This window comes from Sphaerodactylus townsendi, linkage group LG01 (genome assembly GCF_021028975.2).
Source record: "Sphaerodactylus townsendi isolate TG3544 linkage group LG01, MPM_Stown_v2.3, whole genome shotgun sequence".
NCBI classification, from domain to species: domain Eukaryota; kingdom Metazoa; phylum Chordata; class Lepidosauria; order Squamata; family Sphaerodactylidae; genus Sphaerodactylus; species Sphaerodactylus townsendi.
The window spans coordinates 55,313,636-55,336,178 of record NC_059425.1 but is presented as its reverse complement, the minus strand read 5'-3'; the positions used below and the strand labels follow the sequence as shown (position 1 = coordinate 55,336,178).

The window sequence follows — 22,543 nt, the reverse complement described above, 5'->3', positions numbered from 1 at the left end:
CCCTTTCGATTCCACTGGGGAGAAGTGTTTGGTATCAATAGTTAAATAAATACTAATCCTTTCTCTTCCTGTGTCTTAAATTCGGCCATAACCATCCAAAACTCTCCTTTTCCCACAAACAAGTCTTTCTCCTTTGCTGCCTCTTATTTACAATGCCATCTCACTTCCTTCAAACACCTACTCAAAATCCACTTTTCTGTACGGTGTTTGGCACCACTCCATCCCTACTTAAATTAGGTATCGATATGTGTAACTGGAATGAATGTTCAGCTTTTCTGTCAACTCCCACTTCCCACTGATCTGCATATAATGTTCCCTTTTACTCTCCTGTGTCTCAAATCTCCTTGAGTTGTTATTCTGACCTGAAACAGTCCAGGGCACATAGGTTTATCACATGTGACAAATAGTGGCTCCACAGAACCATTTCAAGTCAGAAAAGCAGAGAGGTGGGGGCAGGGGAGAGAGAGAAGGCTTAAGCTTTATTCCCTCACATATTCCAATCCCAGTCTAAACCAGGTCCACATGTACCTTGGAATTAAATTGCCAGGATAGAACTCCTGACCTAGCACATATCTTGTTAATAGTCCGCACGTTCCTCATGTTCACTTCATACTGTGAGAATTCGGCCTCAAATTGAAACTCTTTTAATTGGGAGCTGTGTTCCTGTGTTCTGCCAAACATCACGAACACTGATGGTGCTATATTAATTATTTAGTTAAGTAAGTACATTGTCATGAGCCAGTCCCTGGGTACTTACCAGGACACAGAGGACTCTGAGGCAGAATCTGAGGACACAGTGCAGCCCAAGTAGGTAAAGGGGGGTTCTCAGGTTCAACCCCCCCATTACATGTCTGAAGCTCCGCCCCCCCGGTTTGTGCTTTTGGGGGGTATTTTTTAGTGTTTTGTGTTTTTGGCCTGCAGGGGGCGCAGTTTTTAGGCTAGAAGCACCAAATTTTCAGGGATATTTTGGGAGACTCTCCTGATGATACCACCCAGGTTTCGTAAAGTTTGGTCCAGGGGTACCAAAGCTATGGACTTCCAAAGGGGGTGCCTCCATCCCACATTGTTTCCAATGGGAGCTAATAGAAGATGGGGGCTACACATTTGAGGGTCCACAACTTTTGACCCCTGAACCAAACTTCACCAAACCTGGGTGGTATCATTAGGAGAGCCTCCAAACGATACCTTGAAAGTTTGGTGCTGCTAGCTTAAAAATTGCACCCCTGACAGCAGGCACCCCCCAAATTTCCCCAGATTCTCTTTTTAAAACCACCCCCTTCGGCATGGATTTAAAGGGAGAATCCCCAGTTTAAACACTGAAAGTGATTCTTTTTCAGGGTGGGGGATAATCCACCCAAAAACAGCATTACTTTCAATGTTACTTTAATTGTGAACCCCAGATTCTCCCTTTAAGGTGGATTTAAAAGGAGAATTGGGGCTCTCTAGTTTAAACACCATTGAAAGTGATGCTGTTTGGGAGGTGGATTCCAGCGTCACAGCGGCTGCCCATGGGGGGGGGGGCACAAAACTCAGATTTTGCACTCCATTTTCCCTAGCTACGCCTCTGCCCAGAGTGGAGGGCAGAAGGAGCTGCCAGCTGGGAGCCCAGCTGGTGGAGGGGCAGGGGAGGGCATGGCAAGGGAGTCTGCTGTCCCTGGCCTCGGAGAGCTGCTTTTATAAGCACTGACACCACCATAATAATCAAGGCAGGTGTACAACGGGTACTGTCACAAATATTACACCCATGCGTACTCCAACTCACTAGGTGAGTATCATTTTAACATTATCTTACTATCACAAATATACAAAAAATGTTTAGTAAGTACACCGTCAGGTATGGCTACAAAACCTCTAGATTAGGTTTTTATTTCGGCAGTCCTTTGTCAAGCCAATCTGAAATGTACAAATACAAGTGTCAATATATAAAAGTCTATCTAATCCTTTCATTTTCATATAATTAAACAAAAACCCAAAGAACCCTCCCAATGCACTTACAATTGTTGTACAAAGTATTCTTTTTCTTACTCCTCTAGGATTATTATTTATATGAAAATTTAGGTTTAATATTGAATAATATGAATGTTTTATTTTTTTATATAGTGTAAGAAAAAACAGTTGTGCTCCTGGAGGAGTAAAAAGAATACTTTGTACAACAATTGTAAGTGCATTGGGAGGGTTCTTTGGGTTTTTGTTTAATTATATGAAAATGAAAGGATTAGATAGACTTTTATATATTGACACTTGTATTTGTACATTTCAGATTGGCTTGACAAAGGACTGCCGAAATAAAAACCTAATCTAGAGGTTTTATTGCCATACCTGACGGTGTACTTACTAAACATTTTTTGTATATTTATAAGCACTGAGGCCGGGGCCGGGGCTTGGTGAAGCATGGCCATGCCCCCAGGGGTGGGTGGGGGCGTGGCCCTACCCCAACCCCAACCCCCCATAAGAAATATACCTACATCCCTGGTGAAGCAGGCAGACCAGGCAGCAGAGCCAACGCCCAGCCCTTCCCTGGCTGATGACATACAGGTGGAGGAGCCTGCAGATCCTCCTAGAGAACCCAGTCTTGAGCCAGCTGTAACTGTAGGAGGCAGAAGCAGAGGCTGCTACTGCAGAGGCAAAAAAGGAGTGCTCATTTGGCCTCAAGATATAGGAGATTAAAAGTCTTTGCATCTGATGAGGATTAACTCTTTGCAGAATCCCAGCCCCTTGAACAAGGCCCTCTACATAAACCTTGCTGTGAGCTTGCTTCTGCCTGGGTGCAACAAGTGTGTTACCTGTCGTCACTGTGTGCCTGGTTCTTCATTGATTCCTAGCATGCTTTTCTGTTCTCCCGTGCCTTGATCTATTGGACTGTTACCTGACTATGCCTTGTCTGCCACCTGCCTTGATCTATTGGACTGTGACCTGACTACACCTTGCCTGCCTTGACCCATTGGACTGTGACTTGACTACACCTTTCCTGCCTTGACCCATTGGACTGTGACCTGACTATGCCTTGCCTGTGTCAGGCCGCGCCATTTTCAGCCTGGCATCTCACACATCCACATCAAGGCCACAGCTGGCCAGGCCATTATCATTGCTCGAGGTCAAGGAGGCCTTTCTTGCTTGCAATGTAACTAGTCAATAGAGTTTAACTGTTCTCTCTTATCTGCCTTCCTCCAAAGGAGGGAACCGCCTGTCCCAAAACAATGCTTCTGTTTACACCATTCTTTATTATGCTGATATTATGCAAATGTGAGAGTGGGGAGGGGGGGACTATGGGATGAGCCATGTTGTAACTTACAGGTATATACCAGGGGTCAGAGAGCCAAACTTCAGTTTTAGTTATCTGAACTGCAGGCTGACACAGTTCCAATAAAGCTCTTGAAACGTTCTTCAGTCTTTGCTTGCTGACTGGAATTCCAGAGCCTTACAGCCTGCTGCCTGCCTTGACCTATTGGACTGTGACCTGACTACGCTTGTGCTTACAACCTGTTTGGACCTGCGGGTCAGACCCAGCCAAGTCCCTGCCTGCTGGCAGCACATGCCCCAGATTTTAATCCATCTTTTGCTGAGATAATATTCACAGGGTTGCAGAGACAAGAGCCATAGCACTAATGTGGATGACCCCTGAAAAAATGTGCACCATCCTATCCATGTGGAGTCCAAGATGCTTTGACAAAGATCTTTCTAAAAATATCAGATTAAGCCAGGTTTGGGAAAGACTGCGGCAAAGTGGGTGGGGGGGGGGCATAGAAGCAGATAGATAAAGGATAATGTCATGCAAGCACTGGATCATTAAGGATCTATGGGGTGACATTACATCACAACATTTACAAAAAACAGAAACTGGGAAGAGAAACTAGGTAAGAGCAAAACATATCTGTGGAAAAAGCTTTGGCTGCCCTCTTCTGCACATTTTCCAGCTTGACAGTGTCTCTCTTGAGACATAATAACCAGAACTGCAATCTGTAGTCCAAATGAAGCTGTACCGTAGATCTATACAGGACGTTACAATATTGTTTGTGTTATTGTTTCTTAACAATCTGTATTAATAATTACTTTGTTCATTGTTCTTGGGTCAAAAAGTTCTTATTTCTCCTCTACCTGGTTTGTCCACAACAATTGTTGGATAAATCAGTTTGTCCATACAATTCTGTTCCTTTTGAACCTTATCTCTCCTGGCAACTAGAGCAAAACTATTTTTATAGATTACTGAATTGCTCTGGTAGGCAACATAGACCTGAAAACACATTTTTGCAATCTGTATCAACACCATTTCAGTGTAAACTAATTTTTTTACCATATTTAAAGTCATGACCCTTAAACCACTACCATTTATGCATAAAAATCTACTTTGTGACATTTCAGGCAGCTAGCTTGACTTTGAACTTGCAGTTCAGACTTCATGCTGTGTTCCCCAAGCAAACTAAAAATCAGGTACATTGCACTTGGCCAGGACAGAGTGTAAGACCCACAAACAAATAAGTAACAGTTCAAAAATGGTTTAACAATATTCAAAGCTTAGGACTCTCTGACTCCTCCCATGAAGTCTATCTAAATAAAGAATACTTGCAATGCTGGAACCGTTTGGAGATGGTTTGAAGAACTTGCAGACATCAACTCTTTCCTTAACTGCTTCTAAGGAAGTCTGTGCTGCTTGTACTGCTTCTGAGTGTCTTCTACTTGAACTCTGTTTCTTTGCAGTTCTGTTGAAACTGGATTGCTTAAAGTATCATGGATCTTTTACACCTTAAACATCTGAGATATTGCTGTCTCCAGCCTTGCCCAGACACCTGAACTAAAAATAAAACTGTAAAACAGGAACTGCTAACCAATAAGAATTTTATAGTGCTTTGCCTCTAGAGGGCTTCTTGAGGGACAGGGTCTAACTAAATGTCCCTCCCACAGAAAACTGAACAAAAAACAACTAAGCCCATTCTTACTAAGGGTATAACTGAAGCTTAAATAAGGAAAATAGTGAGGATGTCTCTGGGACATGACACTTCATTTTTAAAACACTTGAAGGGTTTTCCCAGAGGAGGTTACTAATCTGCTATCTGAATGTTAAAGAATTTCAATTTGCAAGGCTTTGTAAGTTACTAAAGATATTTCATTAGTTTGTGCCTGTGTCAATTTTTAAATTTCCTGTTTTGTGTTGGTTAGTGACCAAACCAGCATACCATTCATCTTCCAGAATTGAAGAATGTAGTGAACCATGTGGGTTTTCATATTTTGTGTCAGGGTGAACATATCTTTGCTTGACATTTTATTTATTTACATTATTTATACTGCACCTTTCTCATAGTGACTAAACAATGCATTAGGATTGTGGAAGTCTGGAACCAACAAGAAAGAATTGAAGCATAGCATAAGTGTTAACATGACACATTAAGCAGTGCAAAAAGTACATAATAGAATCCTACTTACAGTATGGTATACATCGTAGTACAGACCACAATCCCAAATCATTTTTCTAGTAAGTTTGAGAACCTGTTACCTATGCAGAAAAGCCTTCTTGAATAGTCCTGTTTTCTATTATTTCATGAGCCATGGCTGATGCTACATTCGTGCCATTTCTGCATACTTCAGTGGCACTTCTGTTTGGTGCCTCTATTTCCACCAAAAGATGACAATAGAATTGTATATTAATCCCCCATTTCCTGGACCTTCTTTGTTCTAGAATGCTCCGCTTGGGTCCTAGTCAGAGGTGGGATCCAACCAGTTCTCATCACATCTCTAGAAGTGGTTACTAATTTTTTCTGAGTGCCGAGAAGGGGTTACTAAAGCAACCTCCCTGCCCAATAGGTGCATGTGGGCGGCGGCGCCACTGTTTGAATCCCACCACCATCGGGACCTGTTATTAAAATTTTTGGATCCCACCACTGGTCCCAGTGCCTACCTAATCCTGTCCCCAAGGCACTAGGACCCAAATGGAGCATTCTAGAACAAAGAAGGTCCAGGAAAAGACAGATTAATGTACATTTCTACTGTCATATTTCAGTGGAAAAGAGTATAGCACTTTCTCTGCGGCTTGCTAATTTTAGTTAAAAAGTAATTTTACACCTTCATTTTTCTGCTGTGTCCAATTCTCTTAACTGTACTGTATCCATTTCCATTATCATATGTACATTCAGTGCTGCAGTTGTCCCCAGTTATGTTAAGCCTGCAGGCAGTTCTGTAATTTTGAGAAAGGGTTGTGGGGTACCACCACAGAATGGCTGCTACCAGAGGCAGGGCAGAAACAAGGCAAATTGGCTGCCATGAATGAGACCAATTGCAAAATGGGAGGTTCCACAAAAGGCTGGGAAGTTCCAAAACAAACATTTTGCTATGATAAGAGGCAGTTGCTTCCAAATGGGCAATCTATGGATGCTTCCCAGGCTTTTATGAAATATTTGCTGCACTGAGAAGATAGAAGAAAATCAAAATCAGCTTTCTGAATGACAGACGCTGTTTGGTTTCAGTGTCTGATGAAACTCTCTCTGTGTGTTTGCTCCATTTAACATCCTTTCAATTTCATCATCAAGAAATAAGCAGGCATTACAAACCACATCGGAAGGTCTCATGGTTATCTTAGACACTACACTAGAAATTCTCATACTACATATTCAGTTTTTTCCAGCATTTGGATCTCAGTCTGTCAAACTTCACATCACACCAGTTGCATTTGGACATATACTAATTCACTCTCCTGTTAGAGAATTTGGGCCTATCATATGTAATTATCATCTGGCTGCACAATGTGCTGGACACATACTAATAAAAATGCAACTTTCCTGGAAATTTTGGTTTGTTGTTCCATCTGTTGCTTCACTACTTCTGCATTTCACCCCATGGTAATAGTTCTTGTAAACACATATAAAATTATGCCACAGGAGAATGAAGTAGGGAACATGCACACTTTGCTTTTCAACTCTACTCAATAATCTCAGAATGGCCACAGTATAGGGTTGCCAGGTCTGGGTTGAGAAGTACGTGGAGATTTGGGGGGTAGAGTCTGGGAAGGGCCAGATTTAGGGAGGCGAGGTACCTCAGTGGTCCTAGAGTCCACCTTCCAAAGCAACCATTTTCTCCAGGGGACCTGATCTCTGTAACCTGGAGATCAGCTGTAATACCAGGATATCTCCAGCTACCACCTGGAGACTACCACAGTGCTCTGATTTGTTTCTCAGGTAGAAGAACTTTTATGAGAGTTTAGATTACATATTCTCTATATTATGAATCTGTTTTGCAGGGATGTATTTCATTATACTATTTATTGTATTCTTTTGAGCACCATATAACATAAATGCATCGTAAAGTACAAAATGGATGGCCAGTTGATTGTCCAAGGGCCAGATGAAGCCCACAAAAGAGCTTTCCTAGCCCTTGACAAAATTTAACGGTTCAGTTAAAAATTTTTCCTCAGGGTTTTCCTCCAGAGAAACAAGAAAGTTGTTTTCAAAGGGGGTGATGTTCAAATGTTACAGGGGCTTTGTATGTAGGCTGCTAGCCATATGCTCCATATCACAGTTGGTCCAAATCTTTTCCTACTTGCCAGTAACTGTCTTACCTGCTCTGCTTCTTATAAATGGAAAGTTATCACAACTATAAAGTTCCTGCCTTTGTACAGAGTGCCCAAGAATGGAGAAAAATGTACAGCTGTGCCCATCTCCCTCATTTCTTTACCACATGTTTTGGAAGACTGAGTGTGGATCCTTTTCACTTCACACAGATCCTGAGAAGGGAGGAAGTGCCACAGCCTCCACTATTCAGTTTACACATTACAGAGTACACAGGCTGGGGCTAGAATCTCTCTTCCTTGCAACAGCAATTGCAGGTTTTCCTCAATTCCCATGTGTGTGGTGCCCTATTTGGATCAGAGAAGGGACTACATGCAGAGAAGGGACTTCTGCCTCCCTCCCATGCCATTTCCCCAATCTGAGATGGAGGATATTTAGCTTGTTGAAGGGACCTCATTCATATTATTCTTCACTGTCCTTTACATGAAGAAGCCCGAACACTTGTCCTTGGAAAATTGCTCGATGATCAGAAAGATCTTTCGGACAAGGACTGTGTGAAGCTTTTGTTGGCAGATAAGAATGAAGCTATCACATCTTTGACGGCTCATTTCCTATCTATAATAATGGTTGACAGATCTCACTACGTCTACCATAACAGCAAGCCAAAGATATAAGTTGCTTCCTTGCCGTAAACAAACTTTTAATTTGTTTATGATTTTCTTCTGTGCACTTTGCTAATTATTTATAATATGCCATTAAAGGTTTTTGATTTGATTTGAATCAGCTGGTTGTAGTGATTAGACTGCTAGAATAGGTTCCAACCCCCTCCTCTGCCGTGGAAGCTTGCTGATGTGAGGATGAAATGGAGGGGAGAAAACCCCTGCAGTTTTGGGCCCCACTGATGAGAAGCTGGGGTATAAATAATGTAATGAAGTAATGTATGAAGCTAGTAATTGTTGTCTGAATTAAAAAAATAGATTCAAATATATATACCAAACAGTCCAATTGAATGTGTTTAATACGTTATGCATAATTATTTTATGTTATTAAAGTAGAAAAATAAGTCCAGATCTGATGAGAAAGTTGGGCATATATTTCACACATCCTCTGTTCAAAATGTCAGGGACCCCTCACATCAGCAAAAATATTACAATCTGTTAGTCATGCCCATGTATCTATTTGCATTTCGTTTTCATGGATTTAATAATTTTAATGTTCCAAAATGTTTCCGTGTTACCATGTACCTTTTCCTTGGAACACTCCACGAAGCCTCACCGTCTTGATAACTCCCTGTCCCCCCCGCCCCCAGGATGTGTATAGTTTGCCATCAAATCACAACTGACTTATGGTGACCCCTGGTGGGGTTTTCAAGGCAAGAGATGTCCTGAGCTGGTTTGCCATTGACTGCCTCTGTGTCATGCCTCTGGTATTCCTCCTCCCATTCAAATACTTGCCAGGGTTGAGGCTGAGGCAGATTCTGCATGGGCCAAAAATAGTGGTGTGAAAACAGTATAAACCCTTTTATACCATTTTAAACCATTTTCACACCGCTGTTTTTAGCCCATGCGGAATCCTCCTGAGAGTGTTTGATTGGCTCAAACAAGCTTCCATGGCAGAGTGGGGATTCAAACCTGAGCTTCTCATCTTCGAATCTTACACTTTAACCCCTACACCTGTTGATACCAAGCACAATGAAGTTGAAATACAAGAAGGGCAGAACCAATTCAGTCAGGTGGAATTAGGAGTGCTATCATCAGAATCAGAAATCTAGATGATGAGAAGAAAGATTCTTTCCCCTGACACCCTAGCTTTTAGTTCATAGTTTTTTAAAAAGGAAATTGAATACATCCTCCACTCCAGTGTTGGTAGTTGAAATTGAACAGTTTATCATCTCCATTTGCCACTGCAGAAAAAGAAGCATGGATCTTCTGTCACTGTTCATGGCCTCACTAGTATGTGTGAGAATGTGGAGAGGATCAAACTAAGTCAAACATTGGTTGGTTCACCATGATGACATTAGAATGTCAAGTATAAAACCAAAGATGAAAAAAAATCCACACAAACAAGATACATTTTTGTAGAATCATACATGAAGATTTATCTTCAGTGCCATTTCAATTTTCCCCTGTTAATTTATATTCAGGGCTCCAAAGTTATAAAGTATGATGCCCCTTACTAATCAACATATGCAGTAATGATTACACTAATTATTTAGTAAAACATTTAGTATAATCAAGAAAAACACTGAAGCTACAACAGACAGCCAAGTGCTTACAAAAATCAATAGGAGATCTATGAGCGTCATTTATTACTCACTGTAGGACAGCCACACAGATAAGGAGCTGGGAAAATTCTACAAGGGTTTGGTTAGGCTCTTAGGAAATTAATATGAATTTACTTCTATTCCTGAATAATTGTATTTTTGTCTCATGGGCTCTGGGTGGCAGATTCAGATTCAGCCATAGATACTAGATGGAAACAGACAGAGGTACTTAAAACATCCATTCAAAAATAAGAGAGGGAAATGAAATTTAGCATTAATTAAACCAGGCCAACCTACCCAATAATATAGTTTGGAGAAAAATGTAGAACCCCAGCATTATGATTATTTTGGCAAATGTTAATGTTCTAGATAATGGTTAATACACATTTTAAGTTTTGATTTTTAGAAGGGAATGCTGTTGAAAATAACCCTCCCTCCCAATTTTTGGATTTCTTCCTTCTCTTCCATTATGTGTAGCATAACTTCTTGGTGACAATTGTGTGAACTCTTCCTCCATATAATTGGCTGTTGTTGGCAGGAAGCACACATCATAACAACATGACAAGAAGTGAGTATTATTTCATTATGAGATGAATTTGACATTGGTGTGACATTTCCATCATCTGGACAGATGGGAGGGAGCCTCTTGAGAGATTCTTCTAGGACTTCAGCAACTTTCCCTCCACTACCAACTTGATCCTGGACCATTTCACACCACAGGTCAATTCTCTGGAAAGGCTGTTGTGGGTTTTCTGGGCTGTGTGGTCATGGCCTGGTAGTTTTTGCTCCCACCATTTTGCCTGCATTTTTTTTTGCCAGTGAAATGTTAGGGGCACAGTCACACAGCCTCGAAAACTCACAACCACCAGTTGATTCTAGCCATAAAAGCCTTTGACCATAAATTCTCTGGACAGCTCTGCAATGGACAGGTAAGCACCACCTGCTATCTGAAACCAACTGACATGCCTTATAAAAAAAACCCCAAAACATTTTACCAGAAACCCACTGACACACTTCCATCTGCTACTACAGCTAAGTAGTATTGCAACTGTATTCAGGTCCTTAGACAGAGATTCATGCCTGAAAGATTTATAGCAAGTGTTCTCCACATAGGGAAGTCACAGAACAGATCAACAAAGTTAGAATGTTCTCTGGAAACAATCTACTACAAGACAGCCTCCCAACTGAGAACATCATAACACTATTGGTTGTCATCAAAAGCTCCCAGCTCAAACTAATCAACTGTACCGTCCATGATCCCTTCCTGAATAACTGTATTTTTGTCTCATGGGCTCTGGGTGGCAGATCTTTTCTTGCTTACAGACAACTCGTTAACACAAGGTTTCTACTTACCGACAACATTACTGCTGCAATCATAAGGATTTTTCCTGAGCAAAAGCCACATGGGATAAAATATGACTTACTTCTGAATAGACCTGCTTAGAATTGCTCCTGAGGTTACCTAATAGAGACACACAGCTGTGTACCAGGTCTTTCAAGAAACCAAGACGCCAAGTCCTCCCCCCCACCCCCAGTTAGACAATACTCAGACAGGACTCCAAAATATCAGCTGTACCATTATGTCCTATATGCTGTCATGTATTAACAATGCCCCTCTTCACAAACAACTCCCCGCCCCCCCCCACACACAGAAGAAACCCATTGGAAGACCATTTCAGTCTTCCAGGACACTTTATGGCTGACTGTTCTTCAACAGAAGAACTTTAAAGGAAGATTCCAGCGTGAAACTAACGAATCAGGATTCAGAGAGTTTGCATTCTCTTAATTATTTTAGCAAAACTTGGGACACTTCACCCATGACAGGTGTTAACTAGTTTACTATAACTGTTCTGGTATTTAAAAAAAAACATTGGTGACAATGACATTTTACCCTGTGCTTGCCACATTTCATGGCCCCTTGACCCCTGCTTTTTAGTTATTATTGTTGTTTTCACACTTCCTGCATAAAAAATGTTCCAGGTGAGATTACATTCATAGCTCAAAAGAAGCATGCTCCCGATCCGTAAAAGTTTATCCTGAAATAAAATGTAGAAATGTATCGGGGGAAATGGCACCCGGGGACAACACCTGCTCTGGGCGCCCCCCGGCCCCCCACCCCCGTGCTTGGGGGGCAACTCAGGTGGGCACCGCAGTGGCAGGCCACCCCCCAAGCTGCCCCCTGCCTCCCTGCAGGCCACCTCCTGCCTTCCCCAGGCCCTTCAGGGAGGCGGGGGGCAGGGCACCATGGCTGGCTGCCCGGGAGGTGGCCTGCCGCCGCGGTGCCCATCCGAGCTGCGCCGCCTCCAAGCCCCCCCCCCGAGGGCCTGGGGAGGGAAGGAGGCGGCTCGAACAGGTGCTATGGCGGGGGAGAGGCTGGTGTGCTGGCGCGATCCCCCAGCAGGGGAGAGGCCTCTCAGTTGCACTGAAAGGCATGGCCTGGCGACATGGGTTACCCCATGTCCCTATAGGCGGGACACCCCTGATAAAATGTTAGTCTTTAAAGAGCCACAAGGCTCCCATTTGTATAAATGGGAATTACATTTATTTTAATTTGAGTTTCTATATTGGTTTTAAAACTAAGATTGGCAACAGACCTGGAGAAAAAAAATGCCATACCCCTTAAAGAGAGGCTTAATTGCATGTTATTTACCAGATGATGTAATTCACCTCCATGCTGTAAAAAAGGCAGCTGGCCATTTCCACACATTAACCTCTTTTCAGGGCCACACCATTTTTGATTGTCCAGACCAGTTGACAATTCTGTCTAAAACACAGTTCTTGACCTGCTCCTGTGGGAATGGGTCAAATCTTGCTTGGGGGGTAAATCCCTTTCAGCTCAACCGGACTGACTTGGGAGTTGAGCGAAAAACTTGCAGCTCCTTAAAGCGGAAGAGTGATGATAGCACACGCTCGGCGGTAGCGAGCGGCCAAAAGAAGACGGCGCGCGGAAAGTCATCCCCATTCTCCGTCTCTTTTGATGTGGTGTCCGATTGGTGGCGCTGCACTCCAAGATTTGCCGCCGAGCCTGGGGCTCCTCCTTTGAGCCGACAGACGAGCTCCCAATCCATAGTGGCAAACAAACACCGGCGGGGACTTGGGCCAAGGCAGGCGGCCAGTCGGCCGGCAGAGGGCGCTGCGTGACAGGTCCAGCCCGGGTGGCGCGGAGCAGCAGGGATGCAGTGCAAGGGAGGGCGGGCGAGCGGCTGGAGGAGCTGATGCTGCAAAGCCGCCCGACTCCCAGTGGGGACCATGAGGAGCTCAGAGCGGGAAGACGAGAGTGGAGAGGCAGCGCTTAGCTTCGCCCGGCCCCGGTGAAGCCACCGCGCTTGACTATGGCTGGGGGGAGGCGAGGGCTGGTGGCTCCGCAGAATACCTTCCTGGAGAACATTGTGCGGAGATCCAACGGTAAGAAGGAAGCGGGAGGGCTGGCTGAGGGGGCGATGCTCCTCCAATGCGGGACTCCGCTCTGGGGCTTGGCAGAAGGCGAGGGCTCGCTGCTGGGTTGGGGCTGACTGGACGGCACCACCGTGGTTGGGCTCAGGTGAAGCCTTTGGGTGGGAACCGTTCCCAGAGTCAGGCGTCTCCGCAAAGTCCTGCAGAAGAAAGTGGCCGAGATGTCTTCAAGAGAGGGAGGGCGGGCTGGAAGCTCCCCCCACCCAAGGGCCCCCTGACATCGAACTGGCGGGTGGGGCAGGGGTTGCAGATGCATTCAGGGTCGGCGTCCGGGGATATGCTATTCGTGTGTGTGTGTGTTTGGGGGGGGGGAATGTAGTAATCGCGACTAACCCGGAGCTGTTGAGAAGGTGTGCGATTGCAGATTCCTGGCACAGAATAGGAGGGGTTACTTTATACTCCCGTACCTTGATGAGACCCTCTCCCTTCTTGGGCTTTCCTAGTTCCTCCACCCCTTTCTCAAGGGCTTCCCCCTCCTTTCCTACTGAGCTTGTGGTGCTATGCAGACCTGGGAGTCTCTCTTTGCAGAGGCGATGGTGAGATCCTCCGCTAGAAAGACTCTCAGATCTAAATGGGCTTTCTCTTCATGAGCATTGAAGCCAGTCAGGCTGGGATAACCTGCCCCAAATAACAGCCACACATTATTTCATTTTGAAGTGCTGAGGGATTAAAAGCAGTCCTTTGTTTATGTGCATGTCAGATATGTGTTGAAGAAATGTGTGTGGTTTTTAGGCTTTGTAATTAAAAAAAATACTTCTGCAATGCACTGTAGGGTGGAGGATGTTTAGCCTGGGATACTCTTGAAAGCAAATACTGACTGTGTATAGTCACGACTGACTAATCTCAGTCTGTGGCCCCTTTATTGCTGATCTTTATACCTTCACATAAACCCCGATTATGCAAAAAAGATTCTTACAGATATCAGAATCCAGCTGTTATCAGAAATCAAGTTTATGCTCTGGGGAAATATTGTTTTGTAGAGGTGAAACATATTCAGACACTGCAGGTGAATTATCAGAAATGTGTAGGTATTTCTGGTTGATAGGTTTTTTGTTGCTAAAAATGTTTTAAAAATTGCACACTACTTTAGTGCATAATGTGCGCTCTCAAACAAACAGCCTGTACTGTCTCTTGGAAAACAGAATGGAAAGATGAGGGAGGTTTGAGTGATAAAAAATACTTTGGACCTGTGATTTCTTCTCCCTGCTCCGTTCAGATATTTTAGGCAAACATGGTGATCCACTAACCATTTGGGAAGGGGCCAGGGCTCACTGGTAAAGCACTTGCTTTGCACACTGAAGGTCCCATGTTTTATCTCCCAAGCATCTCCAGTTAAAAGGCTCATGTACTGGGGGATATTAAAGACCCATGCTTGAGACCCCAGAAAGCCACTGTCTGTCTTAACAGACAACACTGACCAATGTTCTGATTCCTTGTAAGGCAGTTTCATGTGGTCGGTTTCCGTTTAATACCAGAGTTTTGGTAGCTTAACAACAATGACATTGATTGAACAGAGCCAATTTGTGACCTGATCCTACACACTTAGGTGCCCATGGAGTTCAGGGGGTGTCAGTGCAACTATGTCAGCATGGAATTGGGTGGTTCACAGTGAGTGCACAGTGTTGAATGATTTGAGATGACTTGACCAAAAGGAGAACAGGGATCCTGTACTTTTATGATGAAATTGCAGCATATTCTACTTCTCTTGTCTGGGTATGACAACAAGCCCATCTTTTCTACACAACTGTTCAACAGCAAAGATACCCTTATGATTAAGAGGGCTCTGACTCAATAAGGCTAACTTTGTATGTCATTTTTTACTGTGCCATCCTAAGCAGAATCATAGAATTTGAACAGACTGCAAGGTCCATCAATTCCAATGCACCTTCCCAATGCAGGAACACACAATTAAAGCACCCTTGATAGGTGGCCATCTAGCCTTTGTTTAAAACCCTCCAAAGGAGACTCCACCACCTTCTGAGGCAGTATATTCCACTGTCAAACCACCCTTACTGTCAGGAAGTTCTTTCTAATGTTTAGGTAGAATCTCTTTTCCTGCAGAGTTGCATCCTTCTAAAGCCATGGGGTTAGAAGGGGATAACATTGCTTCGGATGACACTGTTAGGTGTCTTTCAGGCACCACTCTTTTTGTTTTAGATAATGCGGATACTTCTCTGGAACAATAAGTCAAGTTCCAATAGGTTTCCTCATTTACCTTTGGTCACTAAGCTGTGGATCACTGCCATGGAGAAAGGCTATTTCCAGTTTTGTTTGCAGGATTATGACCTAGTTCCTTCCTTTCTTCATTGCAGTTTGATTAATTACTGCTACTTGAACGAATAAGGACTACTGACGCAAGTATTGATGAGAGACATACAGGGCTGGCATCCAAATTGAGAAGGCCTACTGTCTCTGAATTCGCTGGAAAAAGTTCAGCTGCGCAAATGATAAGGCAGAGAAAGACAGATATACAGCTTTAATAACATCCAGAAATGGTTCAAATAAAAAAAGAGTTACTTTATGGAGGAAATAGCTTTCTGATTTTTCTCCATGCAAACCATTATCACTGATGTTACTTGTCATCCATATGTATTGCTTTGAAATCAAAGGTGGTCCCATGCAGTGCCAACCTAATCTATCTTCCCAATAAAAGGATTTAGTTAGGAGAAGAGGGAAGGTACCATTTGTCATTCACTTAGAAATGGCAAATGGCTTTCTTTCTGAAAATTATTTCATTGCCATCAAAGGAATGTAAAGTTCAGTCAGCACCAATTTTTTTCAAACTTCTTTATGCAGGTCTTTAGTGGTTGAATAATATAATCTTTAAAATGTCATTTTCTTAAAGGAAATTGACAATTAGTGTTCCTTGAGTCTCCCCTCCTTTCAGTAAGAGGTCTGATGTAAAACTGATTACCCTTTCCAAAATGTTTCAAAGGGTGCCACAAAGTTCCTGAACAATCCTAATTGAACATATGATTTCACATTTGGTTACTTTCTATAACAGCCAAAATAAGAAACAGTGGCCCTGAATTAAGGAAGAACATTGACAGAAGGCTGTAGCAGATACCCCAAAACAATGTTGCCCCAACACTTACTATTTATCCCCAACCTTAGCAATTGTGATAGCTTCTTATTGCCATGGATTAATTCTAGGTGTTGTTGACAGGTAAACTTATAACTATATGAAGAGAAATTCAGTGGCAACCTTTTGGTATAGTAGCCAAGAAGAAAAATCTGATGTATTTTCAGTGCTTGAGCTTTTGGTTCCTCTTTGTTCTTACATTACTAAAATGACTCCATCTATTCATCCTCTGTGGGTTGTCATCTCTTCTTTCATCTCTCTTCTTTCATATTTATTCTCAAAACCTAACTTTTCCTCAGAGTTTTAGATTCCATATTTAGCCCTCAATCCTAACTGTAATGAACCCTAATGACCAAATCAGACAAGACGTTGGAAAAACCATAACTGGATCTATAATTTGGTGCTCAAAAATAGCTATGGAAAGTCCCAATTGAGACTGGAACAGTGGTGTGGAGCAGTGAGCTTTCCCCCTTCCCCAGTGCCATTTTCCTGACCACAGACAATACTCTGGCACTAAAATTTAGCACACTGAGCAAATGTGAGTTTTTGAGACAATTCAAGGTCCAGAAAACAACATGGGAAAAGAGTTGATCTTCCTGCAACTTATACCACAATCTTGATTTACTTCAGGACCTCACATGGCTGCTATTTACACACATCTTTCTATACTTGTCTGGTTTGTCCTTCAGTATTTGTAAATGTACTTTATTATATTTTAATCTCACTTTCCAGCTAGAAATGTTTCCCTCACAGGGTTTTTTTTTTGCCGTCCTGTCACATCTGACATATGGTGACCCCTAATGCAGTTTTCAAGGCAAGAGACATTCAAAGGTGGTTTGCCATTGCCTGCTTTTGCATCGTGACCTTCTTATTCCTTTGAAGTCCCCTATCCCTGCTCAGCCTCTGAGATCTGAGGTGATTAGGCTTGCCTGGGCTGTCCAGGTAGCTGACAGGAATTCCAAACCCATGAGAATTTAAATCTAATTCAAATTTTCAGTTGGAAGGGGATTCTCAGATGAGCTGGATCTGGCAACTTCCTCATACTGATCTTGTGTCTTGCCTTTTTCCCCTGTGTTGTGTTCTCCACAGCCCCCTTGCTGCCCAACCATTGTTCAACATTCTTGAATTGTACCACCCTTTCTTCTGTGTGAAGCAAGAGTTCTGGAAGTAGTCCCAGTGTAAGGGCATTGTTTGCTTCCTGTACAGGACCAAGACACTGTTCTGGGATCTCATCCATCATAATATCAGGTTCTTGCTTGTTCCATTAACATCCTACAGAAAAATGGGCAACTAATTCACCTGGGCTGGTGCTTTTCATATCCTGACCAGTAGCCCAATGGTCCCAAGTGCTGGTCTTTCTGAACTATCTTTCTGAACGTTTAACTAGAGATATCAGGGACTGAATGTGAGGGCTTTACATGCTCTGTGGTCTCTCTATTATTTTGGGAAAGTGGGCTGAGACTAATTGGTCCATGTGGGAAGATGCAGTTTGAACACTCACTTTTGAGGATTCCTGCTGTGCATAATTCTGTGCCATCAGGTATCCTCCAAATCATATAAATAGCTCTTCTCTCTCTTGGCATCTTTCATTTTCATCACCCAGAAATTATGTAGCCTATCCAAAAGAAATCTGAGGAAGCAAGTCCCCAGTTGTTTTGAATGGTTAGTTATTTTCTAGCTAAAGTATTTAGTGAGGTTGGGAAGAAGGGAAGGAATATGGAAAATAGTCATGGCCAGAGCACAGTCAGGAGAATCAAACAGATCCAGGTGGGCCTTTGGTCCCATGAAGCCACATTCAGTCATGATTAAAGATGGTAACTTTAGCCTAAAAAAAGTATAAATAGCTGATCAGGACCAACTAAAACACAGTTTATGTATTTTCAGGATTGTTCAGTACTTGAACATGTAATAATAAGAACATGCAGCATGCATAGATTGCCTTCCTATCCTTTCTGTCCTCATACACATGGAATTCAGGGTTGAATGGGGACCAGCATTTCTGAGGGTATGGTTTCAACATAATAATAATAATGATTTATAGTACACTTCATTTGGAAGGAGGACTCTGCAGAGGAAGGCAATGGCAATGCTTCTTACTTGCCTTGAAAGCCCTTTGCTGGGATCACTGGAAGTTGGGTGGGAGGGGGAAGGGAGAGAGAGAAAGAGAGAGCACTTTGGAAAGTTTAAGACTCTTCATGTACATTTTCTCAGTAGTCTTTACAACATTTTTGTATCATGGGTTGGATCCTAAGTATTACTGACAGAGTGAAGCCTGAAGAAATGGACTGTCATGCCTTCCTGCTCTAACTTGGAGCTCACAGAACCTCTTGAAACTCCTCTCCTGGGGTGTCAAGGAGCCCCCCCCCCAAAAAAAAGTGTTGAGAGAGGAACAGTGGGGTCTGTGGAGGGAAGTGGAAACCAGCAGAAACTTCAGTGCCCCCCTCCACCAATGGAAATGCTATTCTGTCATCACGACTGCCATGATATTGGCAGAAGAGGAACATGTGATCCAATCAAGTCTTATTATCTCTAAAGTGCAGATGTCAGCCATGTAGAAGTGAGATTTGAACTAGATATTTCCTGGGTAACAACTCAGTCTCTTAGCTCTTATTCTTTTCAGTTCATTCCTCATATTTATAGCCCATCCATATCTCTAAGAAGCTCAGGACAGCATACTTGAGTAACCAGTTTTCCCCCCTCATTCATTTATTTCTTCAATTTTAACTGATCTTTTCCTGATCCAAGTCTTTACAAGAACCCTGTGACCTTATATTGAGAGACTAATTCCAGAGGGGTAGCCATGCTAATCTGGAAGTAAGCACACAGTAGAAGTGTACCAAAGCCCGACGTATGTACACTTCATTGCATCTGAAGAAGTGAGCTCTGACTCATAAAAGCTCATACTGATTTGTTTTTGTCAGTTCTTTAATGTGCTATTGGATTTCTGAGTAATTTTTGTGGACAAAAAGAGTTATTAGTTCAAGGTCACACAGTCATTTTCATGACCTGAGTAAACATTCAGACTCAAGGTCAAGATCAACATCCCAAACACTTTATCTGAATGCTGGCAGCCAAGAGATGAGAGTAGGAACACTGGTCTATTGCACAGTTGACAATTAACTTCCTATTTTGGGCTCAGTCAAATATTGTCAGATCTTTCATGTAGCCAAGAATGGTCTTACGAGATGATGTCCTGCCTGTTTTATTACTACCCAAGAACAAAATAGGTGAGCAAGTTTCTAGATCTGCAGTTTTGCAGGAAACTGGACATTTGTTTCCAAAAGCACAGCTCATTCAAGAACAAGGCTTGCCTGTCCCATGGTATAATAAAAACTGCATTTAAAATTACCTTCTATGGTTGCGGTTTGTTAAGTATGCTATCTTTTTGGCAGCTATAGGTTTTCTGGACTGTGTGGCCATTATTTCGGCCATGAAAACTTTCAACAGCACATACTATCTTTGTTTACATATATTTTAAAAAAGAACATTATTATATTATCTATGCATATTCTAGGACACAAAACAAGATTCAGACTTTTGAAATCGTAAACATATATTTTGATTGTGTGCTATGCTTGCAAATCAAGCAGCATATCCACAAATGCAGCTTTTTCCACAGTATAGTGTTGCCATGGTGGAGAAAACCCTACCTTTAATATTTCGTACTGCCACATGGGCATTAGAGATGCAGATTAAGGGAAAAGGTGGTCTTTTTATTGTCCTTTGCACTTCTTTTTCCTTTTGTTAAAGGTATTATACACACTGTTTTAAGTAGGGGCACCTGAACACCTGCCAGTTTGACTTACCTCCTGCCTGCCAGTGGTGATCAGGCACACAGTTAATTGATTGGCAGTTTGGCTGTTCACAGCCTCTTCAGATTTGTTTGCACTAACAGGATACTTGCAGCTGTCAGAAGCCATTTCCCAGCTGATGAAAACCCCCAATATTTTTTCTCTTTTCCCTTTTTCAATGGATGATCAAAAGAATTGCTTCCAATCTCCCACTTCAGTGTATAACTTTTTGGGGAGGGGCTCTAAATCAGAACCTGACTTCCAACTGATCCTTGATCAGCTGGGAACTGACTTCTGACTGGCAGGCAACAGCAAACTTGTTCAGCAGCTGCTGGAGGTGCTCAATGCCATTTAAATATATATCTGAGCTGCTTACAGTATAATCAAGATCAAACAGGGCATGTTTGACTGCCAAATAGATTTACTGCAAAATTGGTGGAAGCCTTAGTTTTTCACTTTTTCTCATTTAATACATTCTGCTTTAAAATTCCATAGTATTTTGTACCTCATTCTTAGTGATTGTGTCCTTTTTGGTGACTGCAAGGGTCTATTCAATCTTGCTAGGGAAAAAACACCCAGACTATCTTACATGCTTAACTGTGTGTGTGTGTGTGTGTGTGTGTGTGACCAAAAACAAAACAAAACATTAGTGAGAAGAATTATTCCCTTGGTTTTAAAAATTATGTGTGAGAAGGGAAGAAAGTTACACTTGTTTTGTGAAAAAGAGCTTTGGAAACCCTAATATTGACTTACCTATTGTTATTTTCTGTAACAGCTCTTAGTATGGCATTCACGAGAATGCATACCTACAAGACCACCTCTCCCTATATCGCCCCGTTAGGCCCCTCTGTTCATTGGAGGAGGACCTCCTGGTGATCCCTGGCCCTAAAGCTATCAGGCTGGCCTCTACAAGGGCCAGGGCTTTTGCAGCCCTGGCCCTCACCTGGTAGAACAGACTTCCAAGAGAGATCAGGGCCCTGTGGGACCTGCAGAGTTTCCGCAGGGCCTGTAAGACGGACCTGTTCCACCAGGCATTTGGCCAGCCTGGTTAAATACATCGCTGCCATTTCATCTGGCCTCCCGTGGGCATAAAGGTTAGGGAGGGGGGGAGGGATGAAATGCAATCTGATGCTATACGGTTCCTGGTTTTATTATTGTTAATTAGTTGTTTGTTATGTTTTTAAGCTGTTTTATCACTATTGTCCACTGCTCTGAGCCCCTAGGGGGAGGGCGGTTTAGAAATCCAATAAATAAATAAAATAAATAAAATTCTGTCCTGAAAGCAAATATTATGACACTCATCCAAAAACATCCATAGTGGATATTGTGGCTGCCATACTGTGAAGAGTGGTAATAGCTGTTATGCAAAGAAAATGAATATTATAGTGAGGAAAAGATTGGTGGAGAAAACTAACTGCAATTGCAGCATGAGGTCACTTCTTGCTGCCTCCTGGGTAGATGTTCTGTAGGTATGAACACAAGACTGGAAATAGAAGTATGGGTGAATTTTGTGTATATGCAGATAGATCTCTGCAGTCCAGCCAAACTATTGATCTCACAGCAGAATAGCTCCCAGAAGAACCCAGACATTATCCCACTTCAACAAAAGAAAGTTCCCAAATTCACTGTGCTCTGTTAAATTACAAAAGGACTCTAGGCAATCTTTTGTCTGAGTGCTTGTATTATGTTTCATACAATAAAAACTATGAATCAGTTTGAAGAATAAAAGCTGCATCTCCCTGCCACCCCCATTTCTAGTGAATAAAAATTAAATGTGGCAAAAGTTCTGTAAAAGGCCATGAGGTCCCCTAGTCAGTTAGGAAATTAGTCTGATCTTTTAAAATTAAAAACACAATATACACAATTACTGAATTGTGAGCAACTGCTTTTCAAATCACCCTGACCAGGCTAGTCTGGTCATGTCAGATCTCAGAAGCTAAACAAGATCCACCCTGGCAAGTATTTACCTGGGAGACCACCAAGGAATATCAGGGTTGTGATGCAAAGGCAGACAATGGCAAACCATCTCTGAATGTCTCTTGTCTTGAAAACCCGAAGTTCTTATATGACATTATATTGTTTTAGTGAGATACAACAGCATCTTTCTTGTATACAGTACATTGTTTTGGATTGCAGTTAGGAGATTTTCACTGCATCAAGCAGCAGCCGATGTTCTTTTGCTTGAACTGTAACATCAAGCAGAAGCATGTTTGAACTGTAAGGTGTTATATAAATATCCCAACATATGACCTTCTCTCAAAAGGAAAATGTGATTTTTCAGCACCTTCCAACATACTTGTTTTAGATTACCGTTATGGCAACACTCTCACATTCTTATAGCTTCAGATACCATTTTTTAAATCTCTCTCTCTCTGTGTATACACATAGGTGGGGGCCTCTGAAACTTGTGGGGGGGAATCCCATCTCCCTCTGGGGGAGATCCCATGTTCCCCCCTTTTTC

At 42.5% G+C, this 22,543-nt stretch overlaps 1 protein-coding gene across 1 annotated transcript in view; it reads left to right on the top strand.

The window, feature by feature from the left end:
- Positions 1–12,936: 12,936 nt before the first annotated feature.
- Positions 12,937–22,543, top strand: part of KCNH1 (potassium voltage-gated channel subfamily H member 1) — a 299,776-nt gene continuing 290,169 nt past the window's right edge. Inside the window, exon 1 of the mRNA XM_048484669.1 lies at positions 12,937–13,161. Within this exon, the coding sequence (XP_048340626.1) occupies positions 13,089–13,161 (73 nt within the window). The 5' untranslated portion in view covers positions 12,937–13,088. The remainder of the gene's footprint in view (positions 13,162–22,543) is intronic.